This window comes from Piliocolobus tephrosceles, chromosome 13, assembly GCF_002776525.5.
Source record: "Piliocolobus tephrosceles isolate RC106 chromosome 13, ASM277652v3, whole genome shotgun sequence".
Classification (NCBI taxonomy): Eukaryota; Metazoa; Chordata; class Mammalia; order Primates; family Cercopithecidae; genus Piliocolobus; species Piliocolobus tephrosceles.
In genome coordinates, this window is record NC_045446.1 from 75,099,193 (window position 1) to 75,113,503 (window position 14,311).

The 14,311-nt window shown below is 35.5% G+C and overlaps 1 protein-coding gene across 6 annotated transcripts in view; it reads right to left on the minus strand.

Annotated features, from left to right (window-relative positions):
• DLG2 (discs large MAGUK scaffold protein 2) overlaps window positions 1-14,311 on the minus strand; it is a 2,237,713-nt gene that overhangs the window by 1,507,187 nt on the left and 716,215 nt on the right. For 2 of the 6 annotated variants that reach the window (XM_023209283.1, XM_023209281.1), the window contains exon 1: window positions 4,645-4,989. The exons of 3 other annotated variants lie outside the window; for them this stretch is intronic. In XM_023209283.1, the coding sequence (XP_023065051.1) occupies window positions 4,645-4,686 (42 nt within the window). In that variant the 5' untranslated portion in view covers window positions 4,687-4,989. Of the gene's footprint in view, window positions 1-4,644; window positions 4,990-14,311 lie in introns of those variants that run through there. One more of the 6 variants, XM_023209282.1, reaches the window with a different exon arrangement.

The window sequence follows — 14,311 nt, forward strand, 5'->3', positions numbered from 1 at the left end:
ATACCATTTATTAAAGGAAGGAGAGAATTTAGACAAATAGGGACAATGCAGAGAAAGGATTCCAAATCACAGGAAAACAATTCCAGAAAATGATCAGGGCAGAAAGTGGGGGAGTTTGGTAAAGAGCAATTTCACTGAATAAACCTGGTGAAAATTAACATAATAAATGTCTGAATTCTAGAGTATTTAGGCTTCAACACATTGTTTTAGTGTGAATTATTGATTCCCTCCAAACTAGCTGTACAACCTGGTTGAGCAGATCCAAAAGAGTACGTGACTTAGTGTAAGTGGTTTGCGATTGGCAAATCCAGTACTATTCAAACTGAAGCCTATATGACTTCAAAGGCTACAAGGTTTTTTCTTCTTTCTCTCAAAATAATTTAACCAGCATTAACATAAACAAATAATGTGAAAAAAATCTGAGTGAATAAAAAAGAAATCTGAGACTCAGTTAATGCATTCATTTAAAGTATCTCTTGAGTACCTACTATGTACTTACCATGGTTCTTTGTGCTGATGATATAAAGATGAACAAAACAACTAGAACTCCAGGTTCCATGGAGCTAACATGTGAACATGCATATGTGTCATTGTGATGGTTATGATGGTGGGACAGGAAATATTATACCTAAATGTGTTTCTCATTACTTATAGATATATTTTAATTGAGCTCAATTTCTAATGTGATTCTTACTGAAGGCAATTCTGAAGCCTTACTGTCACTTGGCGGTCTTTATTTTTCAATGATAAGTTAAATTGATTGAGTTATTACTATAGTCTAAGAACTTTTTATAGTGTTCACATGCCTTATCTAACATACTACTTATAATAGCTAAGAGCTATTATTATAGCTCTTTTTACAAATGAGAAAAAACTAAACTTTCTTAAGCTATGCAATAAATGGGGAAGACAAGTTCAAATGTAATTCTTTTGAAATCCCCAAAATCCATACTTTAAAACCATTCTGTTACAGCCTTTTTCTTAAAAGTTATTATATTTATGATAGCAAATTTTAAAAATAAAGGAGCAGAATTCTAGAATTTATGCAGTAGGCAGCAGGATTTACTCAAAAGAGTAATAAGTCAACGCTCAAGAGATTCTGCTCTGACACACTGTGGAACAGAGTAACTAGTCATTTCCTCTCCCTACCCTAGTTTTCTTACCTGTGCTATAGGTCTAATACTTGCAATTCATATTTCAGGGATTGTGGGTTTGTGAGTGTACATGTGGGTATGTTTGTAGTAGCAATGAAAAAAGGGAAATGGTGAGATGAGGAAGACAAAATTATTTCAAAAATTATCATCAGTATCATTACCTTAAAAAATAGATTCATTTCCAAAGACAAAAATGATACAGACATCTGATGCAACAAGCTACCTTTATATTTTCTCATTAAAGAGGCACTTTTCATATAATATAGACAATTTCAGATGGAAACTAAACTACCTGTGTACATGATGATCACATTGCTTCTTTTTAGTGAGTAGACTAAAACTAAACTGTTCTAATCATACTTTGTAAAAAGTTAAAATAAAAACCGAAGCCAATGTAATATGAATCTTTATCAAACTCTATTTAAAACTAACAGGAAAACACGGGACATAAATAATGGCCATTGATTAGAAGTTTTCATTCATTTCATTTCCTTCTGTTGAAAGCTCTCCTAGAAAATAGGTAGCAAAGTAACACAATTTCCAAAGAGTTAGACTGTGATGACCACTCAGTCAATTCTCACAGCATTGGTTTATCTTTCCTTTATGATTTACCCCATTATTTAACTCTTCAGCCCTGTAAGAACCCATGTTCTAACCATTTCAAACTATTTGTACCTCTTTGAAGTGCTCTGCGTCTTAGCTCTGTGCTTTCGCCACTCCCTTTACCCAGCATGCCTTCCTTACTCCAAGATTCTTGGCAAAACTCCATTAGCTGTCAAGATTCAACTTAAAAGTGACCTCACAGCAAAACCTTTCTTGATTAGTCCAGGTAAAAATTAGCCTGTGATTTTGTTTGTTTTGTTTACAAACTCCTACAATAACGCCCTGCATAGATGTCCATTATGGGTCAGAAATACTTCAAAGCATTTATTTGTTTATAATCTGTGTCTTTTTCTGACTGGAAGCTTCTTAAAAGCAAGTACTGTTTCTATTTATCTTAGTTTCCAAGACTCTAGCATAGAGCATAAATCATAGATGTCATTCAAAAAATTGTAATAGATGAATGAATAAATGGTGACCCAGGAGTCACATTCTGATGTCTGTAAATATATGTGTGTGTGTGTGTGTGTGTGTGTGTGTGTGTGTGTGGACTTGTTACATAAAAACATATAAAATATCTTAAAACACCACCCTCAATAAAATTCTTTATTATATTTTATAAAGGTCTAATTAATAAAAAAGTTTATTCTAGAATAAAACATTGTGACATTAGTGGTCTATTGTGTGCAAAGAAAAAAGACAAGAAATGTTTCTATCCTTTGAATTTTAACCACCTTGAAGTTTTGGGTAACTGTAACAAGAATCATGTTAAATCATGGCAAACATGAGAAACTATATACAATAAGAGAGAATTCGGCAGAACCAAGGAAATAAGTAGTTCTTGTAACAACAGAAATAAAAGCAAACACTTTTAAAATGTAATATAAATAAACTAAAACAAAAATCAAAATAGATAAAAATATTAGATGAGACTTTATTGCACCAATGTGATAAAATAACAGACCACAAATGAACTGCAAACTCTTTGGCAAAACTTGCTATCTCAGAAAGACAAGATAGCCCTAAAAAATTATGAATTATTTAAGGAAGTGCAAGAGCTAATTACTGAAAAGATAGAAGCATAATTAAAATTAAAACTAATCTGCTCAAAGGAAGGTTATATATGTATGTGGCAATGCATATGGTCTCAATTTCTATCAATCAATACATAAGAAGTATCTATATCTTAGTACAGATTAGCCAAAGTACTAGGAATTTATTATTCAAAAGTAATCTGAATTTAGTTAAGATATTGATAGCGAAGCTCTTATTACTTTGCTTATGAATTTAAATGAGAAAAATATAAAGCTAAATTCATAAAGACAACTGTTAGTAAGTTAGAGTAAAAAGAAATTTCCCAAAGCCCATGATGAAAGGAACTTTGGACTTAAGTTTTCCTGCACTTCCAAAATATAACAAATGAAATAGCAAAACAATGGTTTTTATTTGTTTTTATCTCTTTATATAAATTATTTATGGAACTTCCTCTGAATAAAGTACTTTTCTCCTTTCAAAAAGATGAGGAGGGAAAACATTTACAATTTACTGAGTTTGCAAAACAATGCATGTCATACCCATACTTTGGAACAGGAGATGATAATAGAGAAATCCAAGATGATATTTGGGCACACTTTTCATATTTTTAATTATTTTTTTCATGTTGTTTACTGTCTACATCTTATATATGGAGGAAAATTGACTACGAAGGTTCATTTTAAAAGTAGCAAAAAGCAAATTCTATAGAACTCTGCAAAATGATCCACAGAATGCTTCCAGGTTGTAGTTGTAAAAGAATTGGTCAGCAAAACATAAATACTACCTGTTTGAAATTCAAATAGAAAATAAAAAAGCTTACAAAAGAGTGAGCAGCAGGGAGTTCTTTAGTAAAACTTGTAAACACAGAAAATGAAACTTTAGTATCCAGACACATTAAAACACTCCCCTAGTAAAATAAAAGGGGGAAACACTTTATATTGACTTAAAAAAAAAAAAAAAAAAGATTCTTATTTTAGGTAGTCTTATCTGCCTCTTAATTTTTTTTCTCAAAGGCAATCACTTTCCTTTTGGACTTCCTTCTACAAGAAATATAAGCTCAAAATGTTAACCAAGGATGTAATTCACTTAAATGATGCAACTGGAATTCCACAGCTGGTCTGGCCGGCTTAGTGCTGAATGAACACAGTGTCAGAAAACCTTCTCAATATCTCAATAATAATGCCCTGTTCGTGACAGGGGGTAAATCTCCCAAACTTGGGCTCAACTTCAGAAGCTCATTAGCTACAGCAAGTGAATGTCAGTGGGGTGACAACAGCGGGACAGCAGCACCCACGCAACTGAAGCAACCAGCCCACCCAGAGCTGACGATTTGTATAATCAATATCACCAATTCCCAGTGAAAATCATTTGTTGATATGCACAGGATGGTCAGGTGTCCCACAGATCACATCTAATGCCATTACAGTCACTAGATTTAATCCCCCGGCTCTTAAACAATTCAGCTGCAAGAACACAGGAAGCTCACAGCACTTTTTAAAAGAAAGACTAAATCATAATTCAAAGCATGCTCTATAGCTTTTTACCTTCTCTGATTTCTTGGTTCTGGCCTACCTAAATAATTTTCATCTTTTCCTCCCCCCCCTCCACCCCCCAACTATGAGCGTGAACCTGAATTACAAACAGTTAAACCTGAAGGTCACTTCACAGCAGCGTTCCAACATGCTCCCCCGGCGAGGCTGCACGGCAACAATAAAACAAAGCCTTTGCAACCACCTGTAATAATCTGCCTGCTCAGCCAGCAATCCGAAAAGTCCTGAAGCTACACAAGGTAGACATTTTCTGCAGCTGGTTTAACATGTATATTGTGCCCAGTTGCCGGCTCGCTTCCTCTTACCTTCACGTTAGTCCGGAGTGCACAGTAACATGCAAAGAACATTGCAGTAAATAAGGAGCATATGGACCGGTATTCAGCTTCTCAGCACAGCGCAAGCCCCACACACACGATCCTGGGCATGTGCTACTAAAGAGCATCCGTTCCCTCTGTCAGTTTGAAAATGCATTGATCTCTGTTTTCTCTGACTACAAAACGACATGTCTTGAAGGCACTGAGTGAGAGCTCAAAATCTCTTCATTGGCTATATATAGCATTATGCCCAGTAATTTCAATTAGATGAGAATTCAGCGTCTGAAAGTTAAGACCTCAGTTGCTTTTCCTTCTAGCATTTTAAATCACTGGATTAAAAAAAAAAAAAAAAAAAAAAAAAAAGAAGGAGGGGGGAATGAGCTCACTCAGGAAGGAGGGGGGGAAAGGTGAAGAAATGAAATTTAACCAATGAGTTACTCATATTTCTGGAGAGCCCTAGTGTTATCCTATTAAACACTTTACAATGGGATCGCATCAGGCAGACTGTAAATGAAGAGGAAACCCTTTTCCCTTTGGAGGTTTAATATGAGCTCTGCACTATATTCCAGGCTATTCTGGTGCAGCACCCTGTTTGGCAAATACTACAAATCACTGCAAACATGTCTCATTCTGCTTCTCCATGTGGAATAGGAACAGGGCCAAAGGATCATTGTCACATAAAGTCCCCTAAAATGTGAACTGGGTTCCTCTGGGGTGATCTGTGGTTACAGGACTGAGAAGTACCGCCTTCTCCTACTTCCCTGCCCTGTTACATCTTTTAGGGCTATCTAAAGTTGCCAGACTCCATAATAAAACGATGTGGTCAATTTTCCAAAACTATGTTTTATTGGTAAATGACAATCAGTAATGAGATGGGGTTGAAATGGAAACAGAAGATTCCAGGGGATAACATAACCTCAGATTTAGTAGCAACTGCTGCTGAATGTAAAATGTTCAGCAGGCTCCGGAAAGGAGAGAGCAAGAGAGAAAAATAAAAGCTTCTGCCACTATAAATTCATAAGGAAAAAAAAGAAAAAAACTTAAAAACATCCGTCAGAGCCTTCTGTCTGTTGTCATTCCTGCCAGGCACCGGATGCTGCAAATTAACTCAATTTTTACTTAATCAAAAGGACAAAGTACAATTTAGGGTGCTATACCCTTATTTCCAGCCTTGGGAAGCCCTAATTCTCAGCTAGAATTCTAAAGCTATCTGGCAAAATGCAAGCAGAAATGAACAGTTCTCACTGCAGCAAAAATAGTGGGAGGAAAAAAAAAGTGGTTATGTCTTTGCCACGATGCTCCCCATCAGCTTCCAGCAACAGGGAAGATCAGCATAACTCACTAGAAAAAGCTGCAGTGACTTTTAGGATTTTTCTTTAATATGTTTTGCATAAGCCACCTCCCCTCTGGAGCCTGCAGTAGTGCTGAAGCACCATCAGAGTTACTGGGCATTTCTCCTGGGCAATGAGGTGAGGCAGCTTCAGGAGGAAGCAAGGTATTTAAGGGAGAGAAATTAAAGGAAGAAGAAAAGCAGGATTTTCTATTTCTCTCTTAACGACAAGCATTCAGAAAGTGTCGTCAGTTCTGACTAAATAGCTATTTTGGGCTGTCATTGTTTGTGTCTTTTTTTAGGAAGAAAAAGGCAATCGTATCCTAAGCTGGAGATCCTTTGGCATCGTAAGAGAAGGCAGCCACTTATTTTGATTTCCAGTTCCGTCTGTCTTAGGAGCCTAGGTAATTACAAATTGTAAGCACTTACAACACAACCAGTGACTTCCAGGACATTAAAAAATCTACATGGATACCCAGCTCTCATCCTTCCACAACTTTTTTTTTTTTTTTTTTTAACGGACCTTAAATGCAAAACTGAGCATTTCAGTTAACAACACTTTCCCCTCCCACGGTTATAGCAGGTCACATTTCCTGCAGCCCTTCCTAATAAATGAACCCAAATATAACAACTCAATGCCATGGAAAACATAGGAGAACTTAAAAATGCCTTTCTCCACTGCGGATTCAGAGGAATTTTTAAAAACCTTCTTTATTCAACCTGTGAGTAAGTACCATTTTTCTTTTCCATTAGAAGTGGGAAAAAGGAAATTTACATATGTTATTAATATTATTTTATTTAGTAGTTACCGGGATATTTGGATGGCCCAGGAGAGAAAGACCAAAAAGAAGAACGGGAAAATGTTACAAATCTCAGAGCAGTTCACAAGCAAGGATTAAATGAAACAAGTCACAAGTGAAAAAGTACATGTAGGATTCCCTGTCGAGGCAATCAGGGAGAACTTCTAATAGGGCTTTAGATACCATTGTAATGTGTATACATTTTTTTTAAAAGGCCCTTAGCCTTAAAAACTTCTTTAAAACACCTGAGTATACTTGTCTAGCCTACAAAATCCCAGGGCTATACCTGTAGATTTACTGCCTAATTTTCTTAAGTGGACTAGGGTAGCCAACTTACTACTCTCATTTTATAGATGCAGGAAATGGGGCATTAACTACAATGGCAATGTCCCACTAAAGAATATTCCATATTTTTAGGCAAAGAATTCAGCAGAACAGTATATCTACAGGAATAATAATATTTGCTATAGTAGAAGAAAGTTATAACTGCCCATACATATTTTTGTAGGCAACAGAGTAAGTCTAGGCTTCCATACTGAAAGTGAGTAGTCCTGGAAAATCACTTCCATGCCAGATTCCCATTTGCAAAATGGGGATAATAAGTATCTCATAGTGTCCAATGAGAATATTAATGATGAACGCTGCCATCAAAATAAAGTCTGGATGGATCAATTATTCAAGTATAAAAACTGAAACTGTAAACATATTAGAAGAAAACACAGATTTGGTTTTGTATAATATTGGAATAGAGAAGCCTGAAGCTGTGCAAGAAAAGGTAGACAATCGTGACTATATGAAAATATAAAACTTCTCCTTGGGTAAGTTATACACAATGAAAAACAACAAAGTGGGAAACTATTTACAACACATTCCATGGGAAATTGTCTTAACATACATAGAACTTTCATAAATCACTAAGAGAAAATATAAAACCGAATGAAGCAGTCAAAGGACATGAAGTAGCAATTCATGAAAAGACCACAAAACACATTAAAAATGCTAAACCTCATATTTAAGAAAAAACACAAAAGTTAGAAAAGGTTATTAAAATTGACACATCAAGTATTAATGGAGATGCATTGATTGGTAAAAACTTTTTGGAAGGTAATTTGGAATTTATCTATCAAATATTTAAAAAAGCAAACTACGTTTGATGCAGTGATTCAACTTTCAGGAATTTATCCTAGATGTATGTGTATGTGTATCTAAAATATCCATCAGTTTGGAATTTATTTTTTAAAATTACAGTTTATTCATAACATAGGAATATAAGATATATATACACATATTCTTATGTAGAAAAATATCCAAGTTATACATAAAATTTTATGTAAAAATAAGGTTGAAAAAGAGCTGATATTGTATGAGGGTACTTATATTTGTATATTTACATACATTTGTAGGTAGAGGTGTAGGGGTGTGTGTGTGTGTGTGTGTGTGTAAAATTTTAACAGTGTTGCTATTGGCTTAGGAAGGGATGCATGACAGTTTTCATTTTATACCACTCTACTATAGGAAAATCATTCACAAAGAACAACTTATCCAACTATCCTGTCAGTAAATGAGAGAAATAAAGACATAGGGAATAAGTAAATACTAGAAACTGTGAGGGGATTTACCTCATTGTACTCTATGAGCAAAAGTCAGGGAATGATTGTTAGAGGAGAAATAGGAATCTATCAGTTTCTGAATTGATCTTAGATCTGAGTGTCTCTCTGAATGTGAACATATCTCGGTAATGCATGTAACTCTAGTGTGTATGTATGCTGTTTTTAAAGTATGGCCCTTAAATACAAACCAACTACTTTATTTGATTCCCAAATGGAAAAAGTGGCTATTAAGAAAACTTGACTAGTTGATTTTCACCTTATGCACTGAATTTAAACCTATCTACACATATTTGGTTTGTATTTTTAACAGTGGACATGTAATACTTTAAAAAATACAAGCTGGATTATAAAAAAGAAAAAGAAATCATTATTAAAGCAATACACAACTATAATTTGTTACAAATATAATAACAGCAGCAACCTCTTTTAATATGGACAAATAATTCATATTGCTAAACATCTTTTCCCTAATCTATAAAATAAGGAGTTTGGACTATCTAGTTCTTCCTTATAGGTAGATAGAGTAGTTTTGTTAGGTGTCTTGCTTTTTGTTCTGTTTTCTTTAGATAGGACAAATTAGGAATGTTTATATGCTAAGGATTCTCTAGGTTGCACTACAGGTCAATTAAGTCAGAATTTCTGAGGGTGGGTCCCAGGCATCAGTATTTTACAGGGTTCCCCAAGGGATTCCAACATCCAGCTAGGATTGAGAATTACTGCCTTAGAGCAGGGGTCAGCAAACTGATTCTGTAAATGGCCAGATAATAAATATTTCAGGCTTGTAAGCCACACAATCTCTGTCACAACTACTCGATTTTAATGTTGTAGAGAGAAAGCAGCCTACATAAATATCTATTTAAACAGACAATATATAGTGTGTTCCAATAAAACTTTATTATTGATAAACATTAAAATTGAATTTCATATAATGTTCACATGTCAGAAAATATGGTGATTTTTTTAACCATTTAAAAATGTACAGCATTTCTTAGCTTGTAATTTGCCAACCTTTTCTCTAAAGTCTAGAGCAGTGATACCCAAAGTGCAGTCTTTGGGCTTGGTGCATCAGTGTATGTTAGCAATTTGTTAGAACGAGAAATTCTCCATACCCCAGACCTCTTGAATCAAAAACACTAGGTATGTGGCTCAGGTATCTGTGTTAACAAGCCCTCCAGGTGATTTTCAAGTAAGCTAAGGTTTGAGAATCACTACTCTGAAGAAAGAGGAAAATTGATGGCTTTGGCTCTCAGAAAAAAATAGGAAGATATCAACTCCAGAGCACAGGTATAAAAATTAACTTTATAGAAGATAAAAGTATAGAAAACAAAGAGAAGGTAATTTCTGTTGTAAATGAGATAATTTTAGAGTGGAGCCTAAAGATTCTGAGATGGATGCCAGTTGAGAAAGGAACTATATAATACCTGATAACTTAGAATCCTTTCTGTCTTAGAAACTCTAACAGCTCTTGGGCCTTTGAGTTAAAAAAACAAACAAACAGGCCGGGCGCGGTGGCTCAAGCCTGTAATCCTAGCACTTTGGGAGGCCGAGACGGGCGGATCGCGAGGTCAGGAGATGGAGACCATCCTGGCTAACACGGTGAAACCCCGTCTCTACTAAAAACTACAAAAAACTAGCCGGGCGAGGTGGCGGCGCCTGTAGTCCCAGCTACCTGGGAGGCTGAGGCAGGAGAATGGCGTAAACCCGGGAGGTGGAGCTTGCAGTGAGCTGAGATCCAGCCACTGCACTCCAGCCTGGGTGACAGAGCAAGACTTCCTCCCAAAAAAAAAAAAAAAAAAAAAAAAAAACAAAAAACAAAAAAAAACAAACAAACAAACAAAAAAAACAGACCTTGGTTTAAATTCCTTTTCTCCCACTTGCCAGCTGTGTGACCTTGGGTAAGTTACATAACTTCTCTCTACCACAAAGTATTCCTCTATAAAATAAAGATAACAAGTCTACTTCATAGGGATGCTGTAAGAAATCAAATATATAACGTGTGTACACTGCTAGTCCCATTACCTGAAACATGGTAAATGTAATAAGTGGTAGTTTTTAGTGAAAAGAGAACTGAAATGATAGAGGTAAAGGTAAAGGTAAAAAGGTGCTATCATTCCTCTTGACTGGCTTCTTTTAAATACCTAGACGATTCTTTCAGGGGTTAGTAGATCACCTAGGACTTCCCTAGTATTTCCAGTCAGCCATAAAGAGAATTCTCAGAAAGTCTGGTAATCTCATTATAAACCCTGAATCAATTCCTGTTATTGGAATTTCTTGCATCCTCCTTGGAATTTTCCTGAGATAATAATAACCAATTTACAAATTAAAAATCATTTCAGAGTTTCTCAAAAATTTCCATAAAAGTATCCCTAAAGTCATAAGAGAATGCATTTATACACCTGGAAGTATATAAAATATATAAAATTATATGTCATTCATGTTTCATTTCTTACCTTAAAAATTGATATGTTAAATTCAAGCAGAAAATATATCTCTACTTGTTGTAAGGTAATGTTTTACATTACTTACAAATCACTAAATTTAACAAGCCAAGAAGGCTATGCAGTACTTTTAATACTCTCTGATATATATCTATATTACGGTGAATGCCTAGGGGTAGCGGTATTCTTGCTTCAGTTCACAAGTAAAGATATATCCCATTTGAGTTTTGATCCTCACATAAGCCCTGAAGATACTGTCATCATCCCCTGGTGTCCAGTGAGGAAAACTGGCACAGTGATTTGCTGTTGTTGTTTAATTTTTTTTTATTATACTTTAAGTTCTAGGGTACATGTGCACAACATGGTTTGTTACATATATATACATGTGCCATGTTGGTGTGCTGCATCCATTAACTCATCATTTACATTAGGTATATCTCCTAATGCTATCCCTCCTCACTTCCCCCACCCCACGACAGGCCCCAATGTGTCATGTTCCCCTTCCTGTGTCCAACTGTTCCCATTGTTTAATTCCCACCTATGAGTGAGAACATGTGGTGTTTGGTTTTCTGTCCTTGCGATAGTTTGCTGAGAATGATGGTTTCCAGCTGCATCCATGTCCCTACAAAGGACATGAACTCATCCTTTTTTATGACTGCATAGTATTCCATGGTGTATATGTGCCACATTTTCTTAATCCAGTCTGTCATTGTTGGACATTTGGGTTCGTTCCAAGTCTTTGCTATTATGCATAGTGCCACAATAAACATACGTGTTCATGTGTCTTTATAGCAACATGATTTATAATCCTTTGGGTATATACCCAGTAATGGGATGACTGGGTCAAATGGTATCTCTAGTTCTAGATCCTTGAGGAATCACCACACTGTCTTCCACAATGGTTGAACTAGTTTGCAGTCCCACCAACAGTGTAAAAGTATTCCTATTTCTCCACATCCTCTCCAGCACCTGTTGTTTCCTGACTTTTTAATGATCACCATTCTAACTGGCGTACGATGGGATCTCATTGTGGTTTTGATTTGCATTTCTCTGATGGCCAGTGATGATAAGCATTTTTTCATGTGTATGTTGGCTGCATAAATGTCTTCTTTTGAGAAATGTCTGTTCATATCTTTTGTCCACTTTTTGATGGGGTTGTTTTTTTCTTGTAAATTTGTTTGAGTTATTTGTAGATTCTGGATATTAGCCTTTGTCAGATGAGTAGATTGCAAAAATTTTCTCCCACTCTGTAGGTTGCTTGTTCACTATGATGGTAGTTTCTTTTGCTGTGCAGAAGCTCTTTAGTTTAATTAGATCCCATTTGTCAATTTTGGCTTTTGCTGCCGTTGCTTTTGGTGTTTTAGACATGAAGTCCTTGCCCATGCCTATGTCCTGAATGGTACTGCCTAGATTTTCTTCTAGGGTTTTTATGGTTTTAGGTCTAACATTTAAGTCTTTAATTCATCTTGAATTAATTTTTGTATAAAGTGTAAGGAAGAGATCCAGTTTCAGCTTTCTACATATGGCTAGCCAGTTTTCCCAGCACCATTTATTAAATAGGGCATCCTTTCCCCATTTCTTGTTTTTGTCAGGTTTGTCAAAGATCAGATGGTTGTAGATGTGTGGTATTATTTCTGAGGGCTTCTGTTCTGTTCCATTGGTCTATATCTCTGTTTTGGTACTAGTACCATGCTGTTTTGGTTACTGTAGCCTTGTAGCAGAGTTTGAAGTCAGGTAGCTTGAGGCCTCCAGCTTTGTTCTTTTGGCTTAGGATTGTCTTGGCAATGTGGGGTCATTTTTGGTTCCATATGAACTTTAAAGTAGTTTTTTCCAATTCTGTGAAGAAAGTTATTGGTAGCTTGATGGGGATGGCTGTGAATCTATTAATTACCTTGGGCAGTATGGCCATTTTCACCATATTAATTCTTCCTATCCATGAGAATGAAATGTTCTTCCATTTGTTTGTGCCCTATTTTGTTGAGCAGCAGTTTTTAGTTCTCCTTGAAAAGGTCCTTCACATCCCTTGTAAGTTGGATCCCTAGGTATTTTATTCTCTCTGAAACAATTGTGAATGGGAGTTCACTCATGATTTGGCTCTCTGTTTGTCTGCTATTGGTGTGTAAAAATGCTTGTGATTTTTGCACATTGATTTTGTATCCTGAAGTTGCTTATCAGCTTAAGGAGATTTTGGGCTGAGACAATGGGGTTTTCTAAATATACAATCATGTCATCTGCAAACAGGGACAATTTGAATTCCTCTTTTCCTAATTGAATACCCTTTATTTCTTTCTCCTGCCTGATTGCCCTGGAAACTGGCACGGTGATTTAAGCAAATTATTCAAATTTATACAGAAGCTAGAGGTGGAACTCCAATACTAGGATGTTTAATTTTAAAGCCCAGAGGAAATTTCTCAAGATCCCAGTGCCTATACAGTGATTCTTAACTGTTTCACACAAAACAATTCTTTTATATATAAATGTTTAATATTCTACTTACAACCATGAAAATAACAGATAACATAACCTACTTTTACATAGAATTTAAAAATTCAACATAATATATAATATAAAGAATTAAATTTAAAGTTGAAATTAACATAAAGTATACTTCAATGGCAATACTCAGGTAAAATTCCACCAATGGCATAATTAAATGGGCAGATGCTTGCATCCACATGTATATTGAATTGGTATATTGAATTGGGGATGGCATTGAATCTATAAATTACCTTGGGCAGTATGGCCATTTTCACGATATTGATTCTTACTATCCATGAGCATGGAAGCTACCAATAACTTTCTTCAGAGAACTGGAAAAAACTACTTTAAAGTTCATATAGAACTAAAAAAGAGCCTGCATTGCCAAGACAATCCTAAGCCAAAAGAACAAAGCTGGAGCCATCAAGCTACCTGACTTCAAACTATACTATAAGGCTACGGTAACCAAAACACAGGTATATTGAATTTGCTACACAAAGCTTAAAAACAGCATTGCCATCAGTGACACAATATTCTGAACTGTTGAAAACTCTTGGTAAAATTCTGAATAAAACAAAGAACAATCTTCCCTTATATCAGAAGGAAATTTTTTATAGAGAAATTGTGTTACTGAAAACTTCAGTGTATATCAACTTAATGCAAGAGCTGCTTTGTGTTAAATACATAAAACGAAGTATGATTCCAGGCTCAGGAAATTTTATCAAGTATCTATTATAAACTAATGTCCAGTAAGATATTTAAAGAGGGTAGTACTGGCCTTACTGAGAACCACTTGACGCACAGCCTGAGAGTAAATGTAGATTTAGGAATACATGGTTGCAAAGATGTTTTTAAGTTCCTTACCACAATTACTCACCACTCTGTACCAAGGAAGTTCTACATGTACTTTCAGAGTGTAAAAAGCCTACTCTTCTGGATAAAGAGAAAAATCTAAGAATGAATGCCTCACAAGCAATCACAGATTCTAAATTATAGGACTGA